The following is a 22,846-nucleotide window of genomic DNA, read 5'->3' on the forward strand; positions in this document are numbered from 1 at the left end:
CCACAGTGGCACTAGGGGCACTGTCCCCAACTCGGCAGTAGGGGCCCCAAAGTCTCCCTGCAGCGTGTCTCTCCCTGAGGGACCCCTGCAGCTCCTCCGGCTTCTCACACCTGGGTGAGACCCACAGGGCAGTGTTCGAGCTGCCCTGGGTGCAGCAATGGCCGGCGACAGCTTCCTGTGGCAGAGGTGTGAATGGAGGCGGGAGCGAGATGCTGAGCACAGCATAAAGAGACAGTGAGAACACAGCAGACAGTCTGTGACGCCTGGATCCACTGGCAGAGACATCTCCTCCTGCAGCGACACAGCCCAGCCCCGGCTGCAGACAGCCCCCAAGGCTGAAACAGAGCTCGGCTCCTGACACAGGTGAGTGATGGGTGGGGCTGCTCAGACCAGCCGAGATCAGGGCCCATCATGCCGGGCACTGCTCAGACCCTGGGCGAGATCAGGGCCCATCATGCCGGGCACTGCTCAGACCAGCCAAGATCAGGGCCCATCATGCCGGGCACTGCTCAGACCCTGGGCGAGATCAGGGCCCATCGCGCCGGGCACTGCTCAGACCAGCCGAGTTCAGGGCCCATCATGCCGGGCACTGCTCAGACCAGCCAAGATCAGGGCCCATCGCGCCAGGCACTGCTCAGACCAGCCGAGTTCAGGGCCCATCATGCCGGGCACTGCTCAGACCCTGGGCGAGATCAGGGCCCATCATGCCGGGCACTGCTCAGACCAGCCAAGATCAGGGCCCATCGCGCCAGGCACTGCTCAGACCAGCCGAGTTCAGGGCCCATCATGCCGGGCACTGCTCAGACCAGCCGAGTTCAGGGCCCATCGCGCCGGGCCCTGCTCAGACCCTGGCCGAGATCAGGGCCCATCGCGCCAGGTGCTGCTCAGACCCTGGCAGAAATCAATGACCCCTTTGCTCTGGGTGCTGCCCAGACCAGCCGAGATGGGGGACTCCTTCATGCCACATGGTCAGGAACGTGTGGCTGGAGTATGTTCCATCTCTGGCATGGCTCAAACATACCTTTGTGTCTTGCCCGAGTCTGGGAGGAGCTAGACCAGGGCTACTCAACTTTGGAAGCCCTGGGGGCCACAGGGATACTCACAGCACATGCTGAGCGCCGCAACTTAAGTAGGGTTGCATATACATACTAATATTTATGCAAATATATGCAAATAGCTTTTTCACACTGACGGGCATGAACGCAAAGATTGAGGCAAGATTGCACCACACACAGGCCCCGTTTAAGTCAGGTCTAGTGATTTTAATAAAATGCAACATTTACCCAATTTCCACCCATAGGGCAGCACTTTTAGTGAGCAACGACAGTCCAGGAATTTAACGGCTCAAACACATCTCAACAGAAGATTGTTCTAGTGACGACTTTTTTGTTTTGGCTCCCACCCGCGGGCCGCGTGTTGAGCCCTGCGTAAACCCAAACCGCACCGTGGGCCGCAAACAGGCTGCAGGCCACATGCAGTATGTTGAGTAGCCCTGAGCTAAACCCCGATGCTGCTCAGATGCCGGCAAAGCCGGGATAACATTGTGCCTGCTTCTGCACAGATAGTGGCTGAGATCAGGGACCTCTTCTCTCTTGGCACTGCACAGTCCCCTCCCCCCATTGAGACTGGGGTCTTCTCACACCTAATGCTTCACAGAGCTCAGCCAAATCATAGACCCGAGTGTCCCACATCCCTAACCCTCTGACCCCGCTCCCTTGCCAGAGCAATAGCAGACCCGTGTAGTGCTCTAGCTGTTAGGACACACTGCCACTCCCCTGTTGATAATTCATTTCACAGCTGATATCTTTCCTACTAGGGGTAGCTCGCAACTTCAGGCTCTTTGATTTTGTATTGGCCACGAACAGCGGGGCAGCTGGCGGGATCCAAGAGCACCAGCAGAGTGTGAGGTGGGGAGAACCCCAGAGCTGGGATAGCAGAAGGCTGCGGGTTGGGATGGAAGGGCACCGGCAGAGCCAAACCGTCAATATTCAAATGTGTTTTTCCTGCCTGGTGCTGCTGCGGCAAGTCCACAAATTTACTATCCCTTCCAGTCCGAGCCGGCTGCCACCTCAGGATGCAAAGTTCCCCCCTTCCTGCCCCAGCATGCCCCATTGTGATACAGGCTCACACCTAAGCTGAACCCACGTCAGATCTCCATCATTTCCCACAGCAGCACAGGTGAAAAGATTAGGAAAACCAAGCCCATCAAATCCAAACGGGTTCTTCTGATACGAATAGACCAGACACATTTCCAGCTTCATTTGTACCTCATATCTTACCCCAAAGGGCACGCTGTGCCCATCCTTTAGAATTTACAATCGAAAGGTTTATTAAGGAAGAGACAGTGTGGCTACGTCTAGACTGGCATGATTTTCCGGAAATGCTTTTAACGGAAAAGTTTTCTATTAAAAGCATTTTCAGAAAAGAGCATCTAGATTGGCACGGACGCTTTGCCACAAAAGGGAATTTTGCCCAAACGGGAGCAGCATAGTATTTCCGCAAAAAGCACTGATCTCTTACAGTAGGAAGTCAGTGCTTTTGCCAAAATTCAAGCGGCCAGTGTAGACAGCTGGCAAGTTTTTCCGGAAAAGCAGCTGATTTTCTGGAAAAACTGGCCAGTCTAGACACAGCCTAATGGTTGAAAGTACAATTGCTAAATGAAAGCAATTACATACGCCCATTGCAAAATTCTTGGTGCAGGTTTGTAACAGAGATGGCATAATCTGTGGAGATATCCATCTCTGCGGTACATCCTTGGCTAGACAGGGTCATCAGTCCTTCTGGGCTCAGTCCATAGCACAGATGCTCCAGAAGTGATGAGTTGGAACGAAAAAGAAAATGGAGGAACCCCCAGGGCCCGCTTTATCCCCTTCCCAAGTGGAGGGAATCCCATTGTTCTCCTTGTGTGAAAGTGTCCCCCAAGCGGAGCACGTCCCCTGTCCATGCAGGACTCAGCCCTGCCGAGGCAGCAGCCATGGCTACGTACTGGTCAGCACCTTCACAACAAAACGCCTCAGATGTGGATTGGCACCACTTCAGGCTCACTGTCAGTCAGGTTGCTTTTCACTTAACTAGCCACCCTTCCTCAGTGGATAGGCCAAGCCCCCTGTCGATGTTTTCAGGACGCAAACGTTTGAAATACAAGTACAGAGCCAATATTCATCACTTCAATCACAAAAACGACACAGGCATGTGAGCAGTGAAAAGAGAATCAACAAATCACCAGCTTCCAGTCGACACCTCCCTGGGCCCACTTTACACACGATGCGGCGCAGACATGGACCCCGGCTTGCAAGAATGGTTTGTTGGTTCATCTCCCGAGCCAATAATGCCACACAGGCTACTGGGCTACAAGAGCCCAAGCGTCTGCTGTGGGGTAGTAGAGAGGGGAGGATACTGGGCTAGACAGGTCCATGGAGAAACCCGGGGCAAAAAGGAGGGAGTAGGACACTGAGCAGCCCAGGATCTGTTCCGGGGTGGAAGGGCATCCTGACACCTTTCTCCAGTGTAAAAGGGGCAACTCCAGATGTTGGGCTGATGCTGAGCATGGGAAACCCCAGAAGAGAGACCCTCCAGGAGAGGTTAATCAGAATCAAACCCACCTCTCTGCCTGGCCCCTAGGGGACCCCAGCTGTAATTTGCATGGGGGAGGTCACCTCAAGAATCTGTGGTGTCGTCATGGGCCGCACTTTTCTGCTATATTCCTGGAGGGATTATGGTATTTGGGAGGGAGGCTGGGTACAGGAGGGAGCTCCACACTGGGGTTTGGGGTGCAGGCAGGGGTGGGAGGGTGTTTGGGTGCAGGAGGGAGCTCCATGGTAGGGACCTGGGTGCAGGCAGGGGTGGGAGGGCTTTTGGGTGCAGGAGAGAGTTGTCACCGGGGGCAGGAGGTTTGGGGGCAGACGCAAGTTCAGGGTCAGGGAAGGTGTTTGGGTCTCCCGACGTAGACCCACATACCCCCCTCACTCCAAGAGGACCCGCACAGAGACACATTGGCCCCCTGCAGCCAGGCCCTCTGAGCAGTGTGTGGGGCCATGGTAGGCAGGCCTGAGCATCCAACTGGGCCACAGGACATTAGTGGCTAGCGTAGCCCAGGCTCTGGCTGCTCTCGCCCGCTGTCCAACCTGCTATTCACAAGACAGGGGCCTGGGTTGCTTTCAACGGCCCTCATGGCCACACCCAGCCACTGCATCACCTCACTAATGGCCAGCTCTGGATTTTGGCCACATGACACGGCCTTCTAGTGGCCCCAGGAGGACCTGCACTGCTCCAGTCTTGCATTATACATGAAACTGTGGCTCCTCCTCATGGCTAGTGCTGGTATTACAGTCTCAGGAAACGGGGGAGAGCTGGGCATTGATTCAGATTAGGTCATCAGTAGTCAAACATGCAAATGAGGTAACACCTCCAGGAGTCCTACAGCCTAGAGTTTTCATAGCGGTGCTACCCAACATGGCTGATGTCATGGCTGGCAGGTGGATGTCTCTGTCTCTACTAAAGTTAATCTATGGAACTGCCTGCTAGTGGATTGTCACTAATTCTGCAATTCTCTGCATCTCTCTCTGCAGGGCTGTTCAGAGGCCGACAGCGCCTCCTGGGCAGGTGAACCAGCATGTCAGCCGTGCCCAGATTCGGTGCCTTTGTTCCCCTCCTCCTCTTCATCTTCCCTGGGACATCCCCCCGGTGTCACACGGGCACCGCCAATGAATGCAAGCAGCACACGGCTGACGTGCCAGGGCACAGCCTGCTTGGCATAGGTATCGATGTGACCATGATGGCCAGAAAGGAGATCAGCCTAGTGAACAGCAACCTCTGGCAGCGCTCGGACGGAACCTGCAACCTGTGCCAGAACCCGCTGCAGGGCGGGCAGTTGCAGAGGCTGCCGCTGGCTGTGATGGCCTGGCAATCCCATGACTTGTGCTGCAAGAAACTCAGCAGCTCGGTGCAGCCGTCGGCGATGGGCATGCTGCAGTCGGCGGCGTCCGTGGTGGAGAACGACTGGACAGCAGACCTGGACATGCCTGCAAAGCCCAACGGTAACGTCCAAATGGCGCTGGCCGGATCGCACTCCAAACTGGCGAAATTCCTGGAGGAACATGCGCAGATGGACAAATACAACTTCCTGAGCCACCAGGTCTCCTGCGGCTACTACCAGTGAGTGCTGGGCAGAGTCAGGAGGGCTCAGCTGAAACTGTGGTCACAGCAACAGCACAGTGCTTGGGACGTTCCCTTGTAGGCAGCGCTGGCTTCAATCCAGGGCCAGGACGGGGTGATGGGCTGGCTCAGTGGGAGGGGAACGGGAGATGAGGTCCTTCCTCTCTAAGCGGCACCTCCCCTCTGGGACTGGATAAATATGGGGGGTTACTTACAGATCAATATCCCCAGTAAAGTCGGGTGAGTCGTCCGATGGAGGTGGCTGCTTTGAGCTGGAGCCAGCTGCTTGCAGTCTTTCTTGTGGGTTGGTTGGAGCCTTAGTTTGCCCAGAAAATGATCGCAGCTGACTAGCCTGACTGAGCTCACTCTGCACCTTGTGTCCCTGGGCAGGTTATGGGTAAATGGGACCCCTCACCTCACCTCTCATTTCGCTGAGGCGCTGAAGAACCTCCCGGAGCAGTACGACAGCAAATCCAAGGTGGAGTACCAGCAACTCATCAGCAACTACGGCACCCACTACGTGTCCCAGGTGCTGCTGGGGGGCCGGGTGCGGGACGTGACAGCCGTGCGGGTCTGCAAAGCGGCGCTGAGCGGCTTGACAGCCGACGAGATCAAGGACTGTTTGAGCGTGGAGGCAGCTGTGAGTGTCGTAAAGGGCTTGGAGAAGGGTGTGTACAGCAAGTGCGAGGAGGCGAAGAAGAAGGGGAAGGTTCAGGGGAGCTTCCACGAGACGTATCAGGAGCGCCACGTGGAGGTGGAGGGAGGACACAGCACAACCGACATCCTCTTCTCTGGGAAGGATGGCAAGGACTTCTCAGCTTGGATGGAGAGCCTCAAAGCCAGCCCCGGCCTGGTGTCCTATTCCCTGCAGCCCATCCACAGCCTGGTGGAGCAGAAGAACCCCAAGCGGGGGGCGCTGAAGCGGGCAGTGAGTGAGTATATCCAAGGGAGGGCTCTGTGGAGGTATTGCACCCAGAGCTGTCCCCCAGGGACCCAGCGCAGCGTCCACGACCCCTGCTCCTGCGTCTGCCCCGGGGACTCTGTGACCACCACCTCGTGCTGCTCACGGGAGCGTGGGCTGGGGAAGCTGACGGTGACCGTGAAGAGGGCCAGCGGCCTCTGGGGGGACCTCTTTGGTGAAACTGATTCCTTTGTCAAGGTCTTCTTTGAGAATAAGGAGATCCGGACCGGCACCATCTGGAACAACAACAATCCCACCTGGAACGTCCATTTTGGCTATGGCACCGTCCGCATCACCAGGACCAGCAAGTTCCGGGTCGAGGTCTGGGACGAAGACTTCAAGTGGAATGACAACCTTCTGGGAAGCTGTGATGTCCCGCTGGAGTCTGGTGGGCCCTACGAGAAGGAGTGCTACCTGAACCACGGCCGCATCTGGTTTGAGTACAGCCTGCGCTGTGGGCCCTACCTCACGGGCCGGAGCTGCTCTGACTATGTCTCCCAGCCACCTCCACAAAGCACAGCCCAGGGGAAGAGGCAAAGACCTTCTGGTGAGCCCTTTAGATAGGGGATCGGAGAGCAGCCTGGGTGTGCATTGGTCAATTGCGTTCCCTGAGCGACCATTTCCTGGCTTGCGCTTTGCTGACTCTACCACGCTTCATGCTGTTGCTCCTGTTCCCGTGAGCCTGTCATCCTCACATCTCCCTCTGGGGAAATAGCCCATCACATTCTGGATCTTTGTGAGCAGTGTGTCCTGTGTATTCATCCAAGAAACTAAGTAAGGTATGTTCCTTCTGCCTGCAACCTAGCTATCTGCCTTCTTCCCTGCTGGGGAATGGTAGTGTTTAGTTCATCCGACTTATTCAACCAGCAAATCACCAACTCAATTTTGTGTATCCATACAACCGACCAAAGAATGTGTCCTGTGTATGCACCACATCCTTCCATCCTACCAAACGACAATGTATCCACTGCTTCCAAACAGCCAATGAATTCATTAGCGTATACAATGTGAAAAAAAAACCAGTTCGCCAACCAACCAACAAATATATTTAGCGTATCTGGCCAACCAGCCAACCAATGCATCCAATCTGTTCAGCCAACCTGTCAGTGTCTGTTTCACCTACATCTGATGTATTCAACCAATATCTTATGTACATCCAAGTAGCCGGTGTAGCTTGTGCAACCAATCAAGCAATGAGCGTATCTAGAGCATCCAAACAACCAAAGACTGTACATAAGAACATAAGAACAGCCGTACTGGGTCAGATCAAAGGTCCATCTAGCCCAGTATCCTGTCTACCGACAGTGGCCAGCACCAGGTGCCCCAGAGAGGGTGGACCGAAGACAATGATCAAGCGATTTATCTCCTGCCATCCATCTCCAGCCTCTGACAAACAGAGGCCAAGGACACCATTTTATCCCCTGGCTAATAGCCTTTTATGGACCTAACCTCCATGAAATTATCTAGCTTCTCTTTAAACTCTATTATAGTCCTAGCCTTCACAGCCTCCTCTGGCAAGGAGTTCCACAGGTTGACTACACGCTGTGTGAAGAAGAACTTTCTTTTATTAGTTTTAAACCTGCTACCCATTAACTTCAGTTGGTGTCCTCTAGTTCTTCTATTATGGGAACTAATAAATAACTTTTCTTTATTCGCCCTCTAGACTGTATCTAGATCATCCAATGTAATAAGCCAGCCAGCCAAACAACCAATGAACGTATATAGTAAATTCAATACGATCAATTTAGTATTGACTAAGGATTGTAACTGATTAATGAACTGTAAAGGCAATTTTCCCTCTTTTGCTATTCACATGTCCTCTGTGAATGACACACACAGACGCATCCAGTCTACAAATCTGTGTAGGCAGTGCTATTAATCCATCTCTCCAAGGATCCATCCACGCACTGTAATGATCAACCTAGTACATCCAGTTGAAAACAGGACATACGTTCCAAAGATCAGCCCTTCCCAATTCTGGCATCAGTGATTAACCATCTTCAGAAACCACCAAGCATGGGCAGAGTTCTAGATATCCAATGGATGGGCTGGGCACCGAGAGGAAGGATTCATTAGGAAATTCATCCCTGATGGTTCTCTCATCCTGTACTTGCAGGGCCCATCTACCATCCAACTTCATGTTCCCTGCTCAGACGGGCAACACAGGGTATATTACTAGCCATTGGTAGGTTTCAGAGTTATCAGATATGAGGATATTCTACACGGCTATTGATTAGGCTGTAAGCAAGCTCAGGGAGGTGGTGCTGCATTGCTATCATTTTGGAAAGTGCAGTTAAAACACTTTCCTGGCTCACCCAGTTCTGCATCTGCTGAAAGTCTATATTAACAGCTCCATGGTTAACTGGTGAAAGAGGGTTGTTAACTCTGGACCCTACAGACTGCAAGTTAACTATATCCAGCCTGCAAAACTGCCATGCAGCTTTTCACCGTCACTGAAAAATGATTTGCTTTTGGGAGGAAACCAGGTCTCTAGATTTTGGGAATGTATCTCCCGGCCTCAATAAACATTTGCAGAAGCATATCTCTAAACTGGCAGCCTTTGTAATTCTTCTAATCTCACTGAGCTGCACCCCATTTTAGGGTAGAACTGAGCAGCTCTGATCTGGCCCCAAGGCAGAGGGACGGGCTGGGGAATGGAACATGGGGCCTTTCCCCACTAGGGGGCGCTGGTTCTGACCTGGCCCCATGACATGCCTGGCTCCAGAGGCTGGGGAATGAGTGATAGTTCGGCGCTAATGGGGAGCTCCGATTCCCTCCAGCAGGTGGCAGCCTGGATCCTGCAGCACCCAATGGTTGACAGCAAACTGCACTTGCGTGTCAGTCCTGGCCGTGCAGGGAAGGGGTTGGCAGAGGAGTTTGGGGGGGGGAGGGCTGAGCTCTAGATCTGCCCCCAGAGTGAAAGCTAGATCCTGTGTAGCAGCTGACAGGTACAGCAGCTCCAGAGAGCTGGAGGGGATGCCTTTGAGATGCATCTGGACCAGAGAGCATCAATCCTTAGCCCATTCCTCCCCCCTTCTCTCCCTGCCCCCCAACACACCAGTGACCTCAGAGCAAGCCCCAGCAGGGTCTATGGTCCTAGCTGGCACGGCCCACCTCCATCCCACTGCCGCCTGGGCCTGAGCCCTTCCCTGGGCTGGGAGTTGCTGCAGCGCCCTGGACAATACCCCAAGCTGCCGGGGGCAGCAGCATGGGCAGAGGTGGGACCTGGAGGGGGGTAGATGAAGGGTGGGTGGGGCCAATAAGGACACTGCAACATTGACAAGACCCAGGGGCCAACACAGACGTCTCCAAGTGTCGCTCTCCCAGGACCACGGGCCAGTCCTGATGCTGGAGGGAGAAGCAAAAATTCATCCTATAGCCCGGCCTGGGGGACCGCAGGGGGGAGAGTCACTTGAATTTTGCACAGATCCTGTCACCTGGCAACCCCCTTCCATGGCCAGTGACTAGCCAGTCACAGCGCAATGCAAGCGATAATCTGATTGCAGGGAGTAACACCGTCGATACCCATTTGGCTTCTTGGAAGAGTGATGGGGGGGGAGTGGAGAGGAGAGGGAACGTTCTGGTGGGGCAGAGGGTTGGAGTGGGGAGGAGAAGGGAGATCTGGCTGGGGGTGCAGGCTCTGGGGTAAAGGGTGCTGAGCGCAGGAGGGAGCTCTGAAGATGGTTGGGACAGGAGTGTGGGATCTGGGTGAGAGTTAGAGTGAGTGCTGGGGCAGGGAGTTGGAGTACAGGGTGTGGGAGCTGGGGTTTGGGAGAGGGCCGCAGGCAGGGTGTGGGGGGGCTCAGGGCTGGAGCAGAGCTCAGGGCCAGTGCTAGTGTGGGGGGCTAGGGCAGAGGTTGTAGGCTGAGGAACTCACCTGGAGCTGAGGGTTGCGGGTGCTGGTGGGGAAGGGGGTTAGGAAGTGGGGGGGGTTGGGGTGCAGGGTGTGGAAGGAGACTCAGGGCTGGGGCAGAGGGTTGGGTGCTGGTGGGGGAGGGGGTTGGGGTGCAGGGTGTGGGAGGGCTCAGGGCTGTGGTAGAGGGTTGGGGTGCTGGTGTGGGAGGGGTTTGGGGTGCAGGGTGTGGGGGGGCCCAGGGCTGGGGCAGAGGGTTGGGGTGCTGGTGTGGGAGGGGTTTGGGGTGCAGGGTGTGGGGGGGCCCAGGGCTGGGGCAGAGGGTTGGGGTGCTGGTGTGGGAGGGGCTTGGGATGCAGGGTGTGGAAGGAGACTCAGGGCTGGGGCAGAGGGTTGGGGTGCTGGTGTGGGAGGGGGTTGGGGTGCAGGGTGTGGGGGGGCCCAGGGTTCGGGCAAAGGGTTGGGGTGTTGTGGGAGAGAGTTAGGATGTGGGAGGGGGTGCAGTGTGTGGCGGGGGGGGCTGCGGGCTGGGGCAGAGGTCGGGGGGGGGCAGTCACCTCCAGGAGTTTCTGTGAGGGGGCGCAATGAGGCGACCCCCGGCTCTCTGCCTGGAATCGGGAGCAGGCAACTCCGCAGCTCCCAGTGCGCGCCATCCCCAGCCAATGGGAGCGGCGGGGCAGCGCCTGCAGCCAATGGCAGGGCGGCGCGGTACAGCGCTTTCCCCAGTGGGGTGGGGCAGAAGCACGTGGAGATTCCCCGCCCCTCCCCCCGCCCCGCCCCGGAGGAATCACGTGCAAAGTCCACTGACGTCACTGGCCCAGGCTCGGTGCCCGGGATCCAGGTGGCCTCCGGCAGCGCACGCCCGCTGCAGCAGCAGGTGGAGTCTCGGAGCCCGCGCTGGGAGCCAAGGGGCGGGGGGATTCCCCCCCCCCCGACCTGGCTGCAGCCCCCCTGCAGGGCTCGAGCCGCACGTGTGAGCTGCTGGCGCAGGAAGAGCGGCGGGGGCCACAGCTCCCACACCCCCCTCCTGCTGCAGCTGCAGGGACACGGCGCCTCTGAAGTCAGCGGGGGGAGCCCCCAGAACTGCCCCTCCCCGCACGCCTGGGTCCTCAGCCCGGCCGGGCCCGGGACGGTCGCCACCAGCAGGTGGGGGGGGGGGGGATCTCTGGGCTCCCAGGCCCCTCCTGGAGCGGGGACAGAACCCACGAGTCCTGCCTCTCAACTGTCCCTCCCGACCCCGGCCCTGACCGAAAAGGCTCCTGTTTCCTGCCCCCCCTCGGTTAAATCCGTCACAAGGCATCTGCTGTGCCAAGCCCCACACTGCCCCAGTGGAGTGGTGAATGGGGGGTTCCCGGGGGTATTGGGGGTACAAAGCGTCCCCCTCCCCCACCTCCTGTGGTCTGGAGTCGGGACACACGGCCCTGCCGGGGGGCGGGGGGATTGGGGCTTGTTCAGGCTGCAGCAGAGCAGAGCGAGGGGGGATCCGAGAGCAGCCTCCAGCTCCCTGCAGGGGGGTCCAGAGAGGCTGGGGAGAGGCTGTTCTCAGGGGGGCAGGGGGAGGAGCGATGGGCTCCCCTTGCAGTGGGGGAGGTGTGGATGGGACATTGGGAAAAACTCTTTCCCTGGGCGGGTGGGGAGGCCCTGGGCTGGGTTCCGGGGGGGGGGGGGGAAATCTCTGTCCAAGGGGTGTTTCAGTCCCAGCCTGACCCAGCCCTGGCTGGGATGGTTGAGTTGGGCGGGTCCCGCTTTGGGCAGGGGCTGGACTCGATGCCTCCTGAGGGCTCTGCCCGCCCTGGGTTCTGGGGCTCTTCTCTGCCTGTCTGTGAGCTCCACGGGGCAACAGGAAAGAGCAAACTGTGGGGGCAGCCTGGCGGAGGAACGAGCTGCAGGAAGAGGGGGTAGGGGGTTGGGGTGAGAGAGCAGGGAGATGGGGGTGACCCCTGGCAAGGAGATGGGGGAGCAGAGATCAGGGTCCGACCAGCAATGGGGGGCAGGAGTGAGCCCCGTCCCCTGATGGGAAGCACGGAGGTTTCTAGGGGCTGAGGGACCCCGGCTTTGGAGTCTGCTCTCCCCTGGCCGGCAGGGCTGGCCCCAATGTGACCTTGCAGGGTTTGTCTCACTGGGGTTCCACCTGGGGCCTCTCTAGTTCCTCACACCCCGGGAGGTGTCTGTGCTGGCCACAGCTTCCTGCCCAGAGGGATGTGGTTGGGCTGTGAAGTGGGGCAGGAGCCGAGCCCCATGGGGAGCACAGGGAGGACTGAGACAACATGAGACTTTCAGTGGGGACTTGGTCCACGTACAAAGTGCATCTCTCCCCACAGGGCACAGCCCAGTCCCAGCTGCCGGTGGGTCGTGGGGCCAAACTAGAGCTCCGCTCCGGAGGCAGGTGAAAGATGGGGGACATTGCTGCAAAGGTGACTACTCAGTCTCTGGCCCCCATGCACAGACACAGCAGAGTTCAAATTGGGGGGCTGTTACGTCAGGTGCTGCACAGACTTCAACCAGGATTGTAGTCCCAGCCCTCCCCCTCTGAGCCACTCACCCCCACCCCTCCCAGAGCGGTAACCCAGGAATCCTGACTCCCAGCTCCCCTGATCTAACCACTAGACCCCACTCCCCTCCCAGAGCGGTAACCCAGGAATCCTGACTCCCAGCTCCCCTGATCTAACCACTAGACCCCACTCCCCTGCCAGAGCAAGAATAGACCCCAGCAGTCCTGACGCTCAGTCAATGCTCTGCCCACTAGACCAGCTGTCCACTCGTTGATAGGCAGGTGACACAGTTGATCTATTTCGCTCAGGGGCAGTTTGCAATGTCATGAGCTTCCCTCATGTTCTGGGCCATCCTGTGCCTGAGAGTTTTCCCCACCTTCAACATCTGCCTCTGGGAAGAAGGGGGGGGGTGAGAAAAGTATACTGGATATAATAGGCCCTGGGTTTGATCCAGGATGGCAGGGAGGGGCCAGGATGTTGGACTAGGTGAACTCAGGGGCTAACTGCAGTGAAGCTAACCAAAAGGTGTTCATTACGGGTTAGAGGGAGCACAATGTACCCAGACTCCAAATGTCAGTGGTATTTGGGTCCTGCTTTGGGGAGCACAGTGGGGTTTTAACTTTAACAGCATGTTAACCTGTGGAACTCCCTACTACAGGATTGTTGTTAATGCAGGAACTCTCTGTGTTCCTCCTGACAGGGTGGTTCAGAGACTAACATCCCTTCCCAGCTGTGCCCAGAGCCTGCTGCTTCTCTTCTCCCACTCCCAGGGTCTCAACGCAATGCCACTTGTGCACGAAGGAAGAGTACAAGAAGCATACTGCCTTCGTGCCCAGGCACAACCTGGAAGCTGAGGGCAGGAAAGGGGCCTTTTTGGTGGACCCCATGCATGAACTCACTGCTTGTTTCTTCTTCATGAGCCATTGATTCAGGTCCAGCCCAAACCAATTTCAGTATGTTTTGTTTGAGGGACCTGGGAGTCCACGTAAAAGCAGCCTGTGGGTGTTTCCCACTGACCACATCTGAGGCAATAAAAAGAAATCATGAGACTTTTGGCTGTTACTTAATTCACCTACAAAGTGCATCTCTCCCAGCAGAGACACAGCCCGGTCTTAGCTGCCAACAGGTCATCGGGAGGGTGACCCATCAGCTGCGGAGGCAGGTGAGTGATCGGTGGGTCTGCTCAGACTCTGGCTAAGATCGGGAACTACTGCCGAGATCGGGGACCCCAGCGTGCCAGGCACTGCTCAGACCCCAGATGAGATTGGGGACCCCATCACACCGAGCACTGCTCAGACCCAAGGGTGCTATGTGGGGGAGCTTCAGTAGCTCTCCTGAAGTTTGAACCCTGAGATTCCATACCTGAGGTCTCCTTAAAGCTGCATGCCCTGGCTCTAGAGGCAGCTCTTAAATGCAACAGAATTTGAGCTGCTTGCAGCTTCACCTTTGGGGCAGGGAGTTCGTTATATAAAGAGGGAGGCAGGTGATTAAGGATAGAAAAGGCTGGGCATTCCAGTCATTGACGGATCCTTAGATCATCATGAAAACACTGCCAGAGGCAGGAGAGGGGAATTCCACTTAAAAGAGATGAGGGGGAGAAAAAAGAGCAAAAATGAGTCTTGTGCTGCTAGGATTTGCATTTGGATCCCTGCTGTTAAAGGTATACATGTTCTTCCAAAGTGTGTGGGAGGGGGAGAGGGGGAAAACAGAGAGGTGGCAGCATGTGCAGATACTGCACAACTACTCCAAACAGCAAAGTCCAGAGCTGAGTGCAAAGAGTTGCAAAGGGATCTCACCAAACTGGGTGACTGGGCAACACAAGGGCAGGGGGAATTCAGTGTTGATAAGTGTAAAGTAATGCACAGGGCAAAGTATAATCTAGTTGACAAATACAAAATAACCGATACCATTCAAGAAAGAGATCTTGGAATCCTTGTGGATCGTTCCCTGGCAACGTCTGCGTGGTGTGCAATGGCTTTGTACACCCACATCTTGAATACTGCATGCAGGTCTGGTCACCCCATTTAGAAAAAGAGACATTGGATTTGGAAAAGGTACAGAAAGGGGAACAGAAATCATTGGGGGTAAGGAAGAGAAGAAATTGAGAAAACTGGAACTTTTCAGCTTGCAGAAGAAATGACTAAAGGGTGGGGGGATATGTCAAAGATCTAGAGAATCGTGAAATGTGTGGGGAAAATAGAACAAGGAAATGTTATTCGTTCCTTCACGAACACAATACGAGACGCTGACCCAATTCAATGTACAGGTGGCAGATTTTAAACCTGCAAAATAAATTATTGTTTCACTGTCAGCTTGTGGAACTCTTTGCCAGGATCTGGAGGCACCTATAACATGATTCCAATAAACACAAAATAAATTCCAGGAGGGTAAGTCCATTAGGCTATGTCTAGACTGCAAGCCTCTTTCGAAAGAGAGCGTCTAGACTGCACGCGGAATTTCGAAAAAGCAAGCCGCTTTTTCGAAAGAAAGCACCCAGTGAGTCTGGATGCTCTCTTTCTAAAAAGCCTGTTTGCTTTCAAGAACGCCTTCTTTCGAAAGAGCACTTTCGAAAGAAGGCGTTCTTCCTCGTGGAATTAGGTTTACCACCGTCGAAAGAAAAGCCGCATTCTTTCGATTTAATTTCGAAAGAACGCGGCTGCAGTCTAGACGCAGGTGAAGTTTTTTCGAAAAAAGGCTGCTTTTTTCGAAAAAACCCCTGAGTCTGGACACAGCCTTAGTGGCTACTAGCCAGAATGGGGAGAGATGGTGTCCCTTGCTTCTGTTTGACAGACGCTGGGAATGGGTGACAGAAGATGGACCATGATGTTTGCCTGCTCTGTTTATTCCTTCTGAAGCACCGGGCATTGAGTTGCTATTGACAGACAGGGTACAGGGCTAGAAGGACCATGCGTCTGACCCAGTATGGGCATTCGGTGTTTTTACATAGAACTGAAATGTATCTGCCCTCTCGCTGTGACCCACGAGACCCCACTGCCCTCCCAGAGCTGAGAGAGAACCCAGGAGGCCTGACAGGGTCTCTCTCCCTCCAGAAAAGGAAAAAAATTGTAGCACTGTAAAGACTAACAAGATGGTTTATTAGATGATGAGCTTTTTGGGGCCAGACCCACTTCCTCAGCTCATATTCTGAAATTGAATTTGCATGACCATATGTAACAAAGGAATACAATGAAGAAAGTAAAGAAATGATGAACTGAGAAATCAGATATTAGGACAGAAGGTGGGAATGAAGGGCAAGGAAGAGATAAGGAAGGAAGAAATAGCTTATTGTAAGTCAAAAAGGGTTAATTTGGCTATCAGTGGCTGGGAAGGCTGTCTTTGTAATGTGTTAGTCTTTAAAGTGCCACATATTTTTCCTACATATGTTAGAGAGGACTAGGTCTACTCTTTATTTTATTTCTTTTGTATAGGAATTAGATACAGGGCTTCTGTCAGCTGACTGCTCAGTTGTCTGCAAAAAGAACAGAGTTTTTCTGACACCTTAGTAGCCTGAGAAAGAGGTGATGTATTTGGGGGAGGGGAACCAATAAGATTGGTCTCCCCCAGTTTGCTGCTTTGCTTGTACTGAGCAAGCTTAGTGATGCTGCTGAAGCTGCTGTCTTCAGTGTGTCCCCCTCCATCCTGCTCTCACTCTCTTCCCCTCCTCCACAATGGTATTAACAGTTCGCACTTCCCCCCCCCCCAACAAAAACCTGAAAAGGCGCATCCACTCAGAGCCTGCCCACAATGGGGGACTCTATTGCAAAGCTCACAGCTCAGTCTGCGGCTGAGAGCAGGGAGCCCAAGCTCAGACACACATTGCAGGCAAAACTGGGGGGCTGTTACGGCAGCTACAGCACAGACTTCAGCCAAGATTGTGGGCCCCAGCTCTCCCCCTGTAAGGGGCTAACCCCCGCACCCCTCCCAGAACAGTAACCCAGGAATCCTGACTCCCAGCACCCCCCTGCTCCAACCACTAGACTCCGTTCCTCTGCCAGAGCAACAACAGACCCCAGCAGTCCTGACTCTCAGTCTAATGCTCTAGCCACTAGACCAACTTGCTCTGCTGTTGATAGCCAGGGGACTCAGTTGCTCTATTTCATCTCAGGGGCAGCTGGCAATGTCGTTCTGTTTGGTTTTTTTGCTGGCAAACAGCAGGTGGGCAACAGATTGAGAGTGGGGGCACCAGCAGAGTTTGTGAGGGGCAGGAACCCATGGCTGGGCGATCAGGGGGCTGCAGGTGAGGATTTAGGGCACTAGCAGAGTGGGGGGAGGAGGCAGAGAGAACCCAGGGCTGGGCTGGTAGGGGGCTATAGGTCAAGATAAAGGGGCACTGGCAGAGTGGGGGAGGGAGGGAGCCCCAGGGCTGGAGAAGCAGGGCACCGACAGATCCAAGCCATCAATATTCAGGTTTGTTTTTCCTCCCTGCTGCTGCCGAGCTGAGTTCAGACATTTCCTGTCCCCTCCACCCTGAGTTGGCCGCTATCACAGGATGCTGAGCGTCCATTGCGATATATTTCCCAGCCTCAGTTCACAACCCCGTTCAAATCTGCATTTCACACAGCAGCCCCGTGGTCAGTGGGGGGAGGGAGGCAGAGCGAGGGGTGAGAGCTTCAGGGGCAGAAGCCAGGGGACAGGAAATGAAACTGGGAGGGCCCATGGGGCTGCTCTGGGGAGGTAGGAAGTGTCCTGCCCATGGGCCTGACCCAGGGCAAAAGTATGAAGGCGGCAGCTCCAGATGTTGGGGCTGATGCCGACCATGAGAACCCCAAGAAAACGACCCTCCAGCAGCGACTAAACATCACCATGGCCACTAGGGGGCCCCCAGAGGTTCTACAGCCCCTCATGGCCCAAACTCCCCCTCACCACCAGGGGGCCAAGCTCTTGCAAGCCACCGACCAATTACAGGCCCTGGGCTCTAGGGCACCGCCCTCTCGTGGCCCAGTAGGGAGCTGCAATCACCCATTCTATTGCAGGCTCTCATTGGCCATGTAAAACTGTACCGCCCCCTTATGGTTAGTGCTGGTATTGCAACACCTGGAAAACAGAGGGGAGGGGAATGCTGCATTTGAGGTTGTCTGGAGGTAAACACGCACATACAGCATCACATCATCTCCATAAAACCCCCAGTGTCCCTACAGCCGAAAGATTGCGTAAGTCTGATATAGAACATGGCTGATGTCATGGCTGGTAGGTGGGTGTGTCTACAATGGTGTTAACCTATGGAACTGCCTGCTACTGCATTGCTATTAATTCTGCACCTCTCTGTGTCTCTCCTTCTAGGAGGTTTTGAGGCTGGTGGCCCCTCCTGGGTGGGGAAATCCGTCATTTCAACTATGCCTAGATTTGGTACCTTCCTCCCCCTTCTCCTCTTCATCCTCCCTGGGGCTTCCTCCCAATGTCAAACATACACGGGCAATGAATGCAAGAAGCACACGGCCTTTGTGCCTGGTCACAGCCTCGTTGGTGAGGGCATCGATGTGACCACAATGGCCAGGAAGGGAGCCTACCTGGTGGACAGCAGCACCTGGCAGGACCCTGATGACACCTGCACCCTGTGCCAGAACCAGCTGCAGGGCGGGCAGTTGCAGAGGCTGCCACTGGCGGCGGTGGACTGGAGGGTCCAAGGCTTGTGCAGCAAGAAACTCAGCAGCTCGGTGAAGGAGTCGGGGATGAGCATGCTGCAGTTGGCGGCGTCCGCGGTGCAGAACGACTGGAAGGTGGGGCTGGACGTGCCTGTGAAGCCCAAAGTGAATGTTCAGGTGGAGCTGGCCGGATCGCACTCCAAACTGGCCAATTTCGTGGTGGAGCAATCGCGGAAGGACAAATACAGCTTTGTGAGCCACGAGGTCTCCTGCGGCTACTACCAGTGAGTGCTGGGCAGGGTCGGGAGGGATCAGTTGGAATGGGGGTCACAGCCACAGCACACAGTGCTTGGGACGTTCCCCCTAGGGGGTGCTCATGGGCACCAGGGTTGTGTCATTTTTGGTGGTGCCCAGAACAGGTCCAAGCAGACATAGGCACCAACTTCCCCTCTAGCGGGGTGGTGCCTTCCACACTCATGCCTCAGGTCCCACGTACACTGCAGCCCCTCCCAGAATCTCCCTCCCTGCTCTTCCTTCAGCCCCCATTCTTCCACTATTGCACCTCCTCCCTATACATATGCATGTCTGCCCCACCGTCTCCCCTAAAGTACACCTCATCTCCACTCATCCCCTCCACCATCCAATAGCTACCTTGGCCCTGCAGAAGCAGTAGGAGAGCAAAGGGGGAGGCCGGCAGAGTGGGGGAGCTTGGTTCCGCCCCCACGAACTGTTCCCTGTGCATTCTCCGGGGCATGGCGCCACCAGCCCATCTGCTCAAAGGCTGGTGAGGCCAGGCCGCCTTCCTGAGTGTCGGTAGAGCCTGGGTATCACGGGCCCATGTGACCTGCTGCCGGTGGAGTTACTGGCAGGACAGGCTGGCTCCTGGACACGGGCCTTTTCCCCTCTGCGAGGTGCCAGGGCGGGGGAATGACTGGTACTGGGGAATGGGGAATGGAGAATAGGGCTCTTCCCTTCAAAATGACACCATATCTCCAAGCTGGGCCCAGGGAAGGGGACTGGCCAGCAACGAAGGCCGGGAATGGGACAGGGGGCAGGGGCTGGAGAGCTAGGGGGGATTTTCCTCTCTTGTGTGTCAGGGTCCTGGTGACCAGCCATGGCCAGAGCATGGGACGTCCATCAGCTGACAATGCTCCCAGCAAGGCAGTGGGTGCAGCAGGCTGGGGATGCTGCTCTGAGCAGGAACCACATGCTTAATCCTTTGCTCATGGGTTGGCCGGGGCCGTAGGATGTGCCAATAACGATCACAGCTGACCGGCCAGGCTGAGCTCACTCCACACCTTGTGTCCCTGGGCAGGTTCCGGGTCAGCGAGACGCCCCCGCTCACCAGCCATTTCACTGAGGCGCTGGAGAACCTCCCGGAGAAGTACGACAGCAAATCCAAGGTGGAGTACCAGCAACTCATCAGCAACTACGGCACCCACTACGTGTCCCAGGTGCAGCTGGGGGGCCGGGCGCGGGACGTGACAGCCGTGCGGGTCTGCGAAGCGGCACTGAGCAGCTTGACAGCTGACGAGATCAAGGATTGTTTGAGTGGGGAGTCGTCTGTGAGTATTGGATCTGGCTCAGCTAAGGGTGGGTACAACCAGTGTGAGGAGGACAAGAAGAAGAGGAAGGTTCAGAGGAGCTTTCATGAGACATATCGGGAGCGTCACGTGGAGGTGGAGGGAGGACACAGCACAACAGACATCTTGTTCTCCGGACAAGACGCCAAAGTCTTCTCAGCTTGGATGGAGAGCCTCAAATCCAGCCCCGGCCTGGTGTCCTATTCCCTGCAGCCCATCCACATGCTGGTAGAGCAGGACGACCCCAAGCAGGAGGAGCTGAAGCGGGCGGTGAGTAAGTACATCCTTGAGAGGGCCCTGTGGAGGAATTGCACCCAGAGCTGTCCCCCAGGGACCCAGCGCAGCGCCCACGATCCCTGCTCCTGTGTCTGCCCGGGGGACACCGTGACCAACACCATGTGCTGCTCACGGGAACGTGGGCTGGGGAAGCTGACGGTGAGTGTGCAGAAGGCCAGTGGTCTGTGGGGGGACTACTTTACTGCTACAGATGGTTTCGTCAAGGTCATCTTTGAGAGCAAGGAGCTGCGGACTGGCACCATCTGGAACAACAACAATCCCACCTGGAACGTCCACTTGGACTTTGGCACCGTCCGCCTCAACAGCGCCAGCAAGATCCGTGTGCAGGTCTGGGACGAGGACAACAAGTGGGACGATGATGTACTGGGAAGCTGTGACATCGAGCTGGAGTCTGGGGGGCCCCACCAGAAGGATTGCTACATGAACCACGGCCGCGTCTGGTTCCAGTACAGCCTGCGCTGTGGGCCCCACCTCGGGGGTCGGAGCTGCTTTGACTATGTCTCTCAGCCACCCCGGAGGAGCACAGCCAAGGGGAAGGAGGCAAAGGCCATCTGGTGAGCCCCCTTAGCTAGGGGGTCGGAGAGGGTCCTGGGTGTGCTTTGATCAATTGCGCTCCCTGTCCGAGCATTTCCTGGCTCCCACTCTGCAGACGCCTCTTGCTGTTGCTCCTGTCTGTGTCTGCTGTGCCTATAAGAGTCTGTCTGTTCCTGTGAGCCCGTCATCCTCACAACTCCATCTGGGGAAATAGCCGAGCAGAAATCGCTTGTTCTGGATCCAGCAGCCCACTGCATCCAATAACCATCTACTGTATCCAGCTAACCAACAAATCTACTGCATCCGACCAGTCCACCTGCTCCCCCATCCAGCCAACTGCCAGCTAAGCAACCAACCAATGGCTGTGTTTACTTTATCTGACTTATTGAAACAACAAACCACCAACGGGATACAGAGTCTCCAATTTATCCATCCAACCAAACAGATCAAAGAACATATCCTGCCTATCCCCCATATCTCTCCGTCCATCCATTCAGCCAACCAATGCCTGTATCTAGTACATCCAACATGCAAAACCAACCAACCAATGAATGCATCCAAACAACTGATGAATTTAGGTAGAGTATACAACATTCACAACAAACCAACCAATGAATTCTCCAGTGCATGAAAACAACCAATGAATTTCTCTAGAGACGCTAATCTGAAATGCCAGCCTGCCAGCCAACTAATGAATGTGTTTTTTTTAAATAAAAATGTCCGGTCAGCTAATCACCGAAAGCATTGAGTGGCTCCAATGTAACCAGCCAATCAAGAGATGTACTTAGCTTATCCAGCCTACTTGCCAAATGAAGTATCCAATGCATCCGTCCAGCCAACTGACCACTGTGTGCATCCTATTCTAAGCCTACCACTGAGAGAGCATGTGCATTTTTCTCTGTTATATGGACCACATCCACAGTATAGTTGGGCGCTATCTGCATGTCCGTCAGGATGTCACATGAGCCTCTGGAGTGTGCTGATTGGTCCAAAAGCGACCCACAGGCGGTGGATTGAGAAGCACTGATCTAATACATCCAGGGCAACTAACCATCCAACGGATGACCTAAGTAATGTCCTAATGCCAACCGATTAGTCAACCGACATGCTGTGCTACCCATCCTCCGCCCCATGTATCCCCCCACCCCCACCCATTCTATTTCTCTGTCTGGTATAGCCGCTTGAAAGGTGCACAGCTCAGCCATGTCTCACTGTGGCTTCAGTGATTAACACTCTGAAGAAACCTGAACACTCTCCAGAAATGGGCGTGATTCTAAACACACAGCGGGTGGGCTGGGCTCCAGAGGGACCTTACGGGCTGGTCCCTAACTGTGTTTCTGTTGCTTTGCACAGTTATCCATCTCTCTTGGGTTAGTTATGGGATCGTGAATTCACAGGCTGCACCGACCATTCAGCTGGCTTTTCTCTGCTCAGTTGGCCATCAGAAATGATGACATTTCCCCTCATAATCAGTAGGAGTCAGAGTGAACACCCAGAACAACATGGACTATGATTCTTGCTGTCAGCAGCGTTAAGGAGATGGCACTGCATTCGGATCACATCGGGAAGGGTGTATTCCCCCTACATGAAGGATGAAAACATATTCTTCACTCACACCTACCTGTGTCTGCTGGATGTCTAGATCAATAGCTTCATGGTGCACCTTAGTAATGGAGGGATACTGGTTAACTCTGAACCCTACTGACTACAAGTTAAATATCTCCAGTCTGGAAAACAGCCATGCACTCTGCAGCTTCACTGCAAAACGATTTGCTTCTGGGGGCATTCCAGGTCTCTAGGTCTTTGAGAATGTATCTCCCTGCTTCAATAAACATTTCTGAAAGCATATTTCTAAGCTGGAAGCCTTTGTAATTCTTCTAACCTCAGTGGGCTGCACCGCATTGTAGCGTAGAAACGAGCGGGTGCAATGCCGGCTTGGAAACACTAGCGGCTGCCAACTGCCCGTCTCTGTGGGCTGCGGGTGGTTTCAAGGGCCCAGCTGCTGGACAGAGGCAGGTTGGGAGGCCTCGACCCCCATTGCATCGCAGCACAAGCTGCACTGGTGCACAGCCGTGGCTCCCAGGGCAAGAGGCAGCTCGCTCTCCAGCACTGGGAGGCGTCCGTTTAGTCCCCCCACCCATGGGGTATTTCAGAGCAGAGTAAAGGGGACTGGGAGGAAGCATCCTGTGGCCTATCAGCAGTCCCCCATCTCCCATGACTTCTGTCCCTTCCCATGAGGCTCCTTCCCAGCCCTCGCTGGGAAACCTGGCGCCCTCTTCCTTAGGCAGGGAGGGGACGCAGCGATATTCCCACAGGAGACCCACCTGCTGTACCTCCAGGCTCACACGCAAGGGCGGGCATTGACGCTCATCCATGTCTGCACCCCAAGG

At 55.3% G+C, this 22,846-nt stretch overlaps 2 protein-coding genes across 2 annotated transcripts; both read left to right on the plus strand.

Moving 5' to 3' along the window:
- The first annotated feature begins 261 nt into the window (after window positions 1–261).
- On the plus strand, window positions 262–7,533 carry LOC102459189 (perforin-1-like). Its single transcript, XM_006134358.3, has 3 exons — window positions 262–363; window positions 4,569–5,154; window positions 5,545–7,533. Exons 2-3 carry the CDS (start codon window positions 4,613–4,615, stop codon window positions 6,677–6,679), a joined length of 1,677 nt encoding a protein of 558 aa, XP_006134420.3. The 5' UTR covers window positions 262–363; window positions 4,569–4,612; the 3' UTR covers window positions 6,680–7,533.
- Window positions 7,534–10,741: 3,208 nt separating this feature from the next.
- On the plus strand, window positions 10,742–22,520 carry LOC102459548 (perforin-1-like). Its single transcript, XM_075928666.2, has 5 exons — window positions 10,742–10,845; window positions 12,290–12,382; window positions 13,161–13,622; window positions 17,741–18,326; window positions 19,358–22,520. The coding sequence occupies exons 4-5, from the start codon at window positions 17,794–17,796 to the stop codon at window positions 20,478–20,480; spliced, it is 1,656 nt and encodes a 551-aa protein (XP_075784781.2). The 5' UTR covers window positions 10,742–10,845; window positions 12,290–12,382; window positions 13,161–13,622; window positions 17,741–17,793; the 3' UTR covers window positions 20,481–22,520.
- The last annotated feature ends 326 nt before the right edge of the window (window positions 22,521–22,846 follow it).

The sequence above is a fragment of the Pelodiscus sinensis genome, chromosome 5 (assembly GCF_052426305.1).
Source record: "Pelodiscus sinensis isolate ZL-2025 chromosome 5, ASM5242630v1, whole genome shotgun sequence".
Taxonomy (NCBI): Eukaryota; Metazoa; Chordata; order Testudines; family Trionychidae; genus Pelodiscus; species Pelodiscus sinensis.

Bases quoted from the DNA above. Each gene is read 5' to 3' on its own strand.
- LOC102459189 (XM_006134358.3), top strand. From the start codon at position 4,613: ATGTCAGCCGTGCCCAGATTCGGTGCCTTTGTTCCCCTCCTCCTCTTC. The intron at 5,155-5,544 runs GTGAGTGCTGGG...GTCCCTGGGCAG, and splicing joins GTCTCCTGCGGCTACTACCA to GTTATGGGTAAATGGGACCC.
- LOC102459548 (XM_075928666.2), top strand. From the start codon at position 17,794: ATGCCTAGATTTGGTACCTTCCTCCCCCTTCTCCTCTTCATCCTCCCT. The intron at 18,327-19,357 runs GTGAGTGCTGGG...GTCCCTGGGCAG, and splicing joins GTCTCCTGCGGCTACTACCA to GTTCCGGGTCAGCGAGACGC.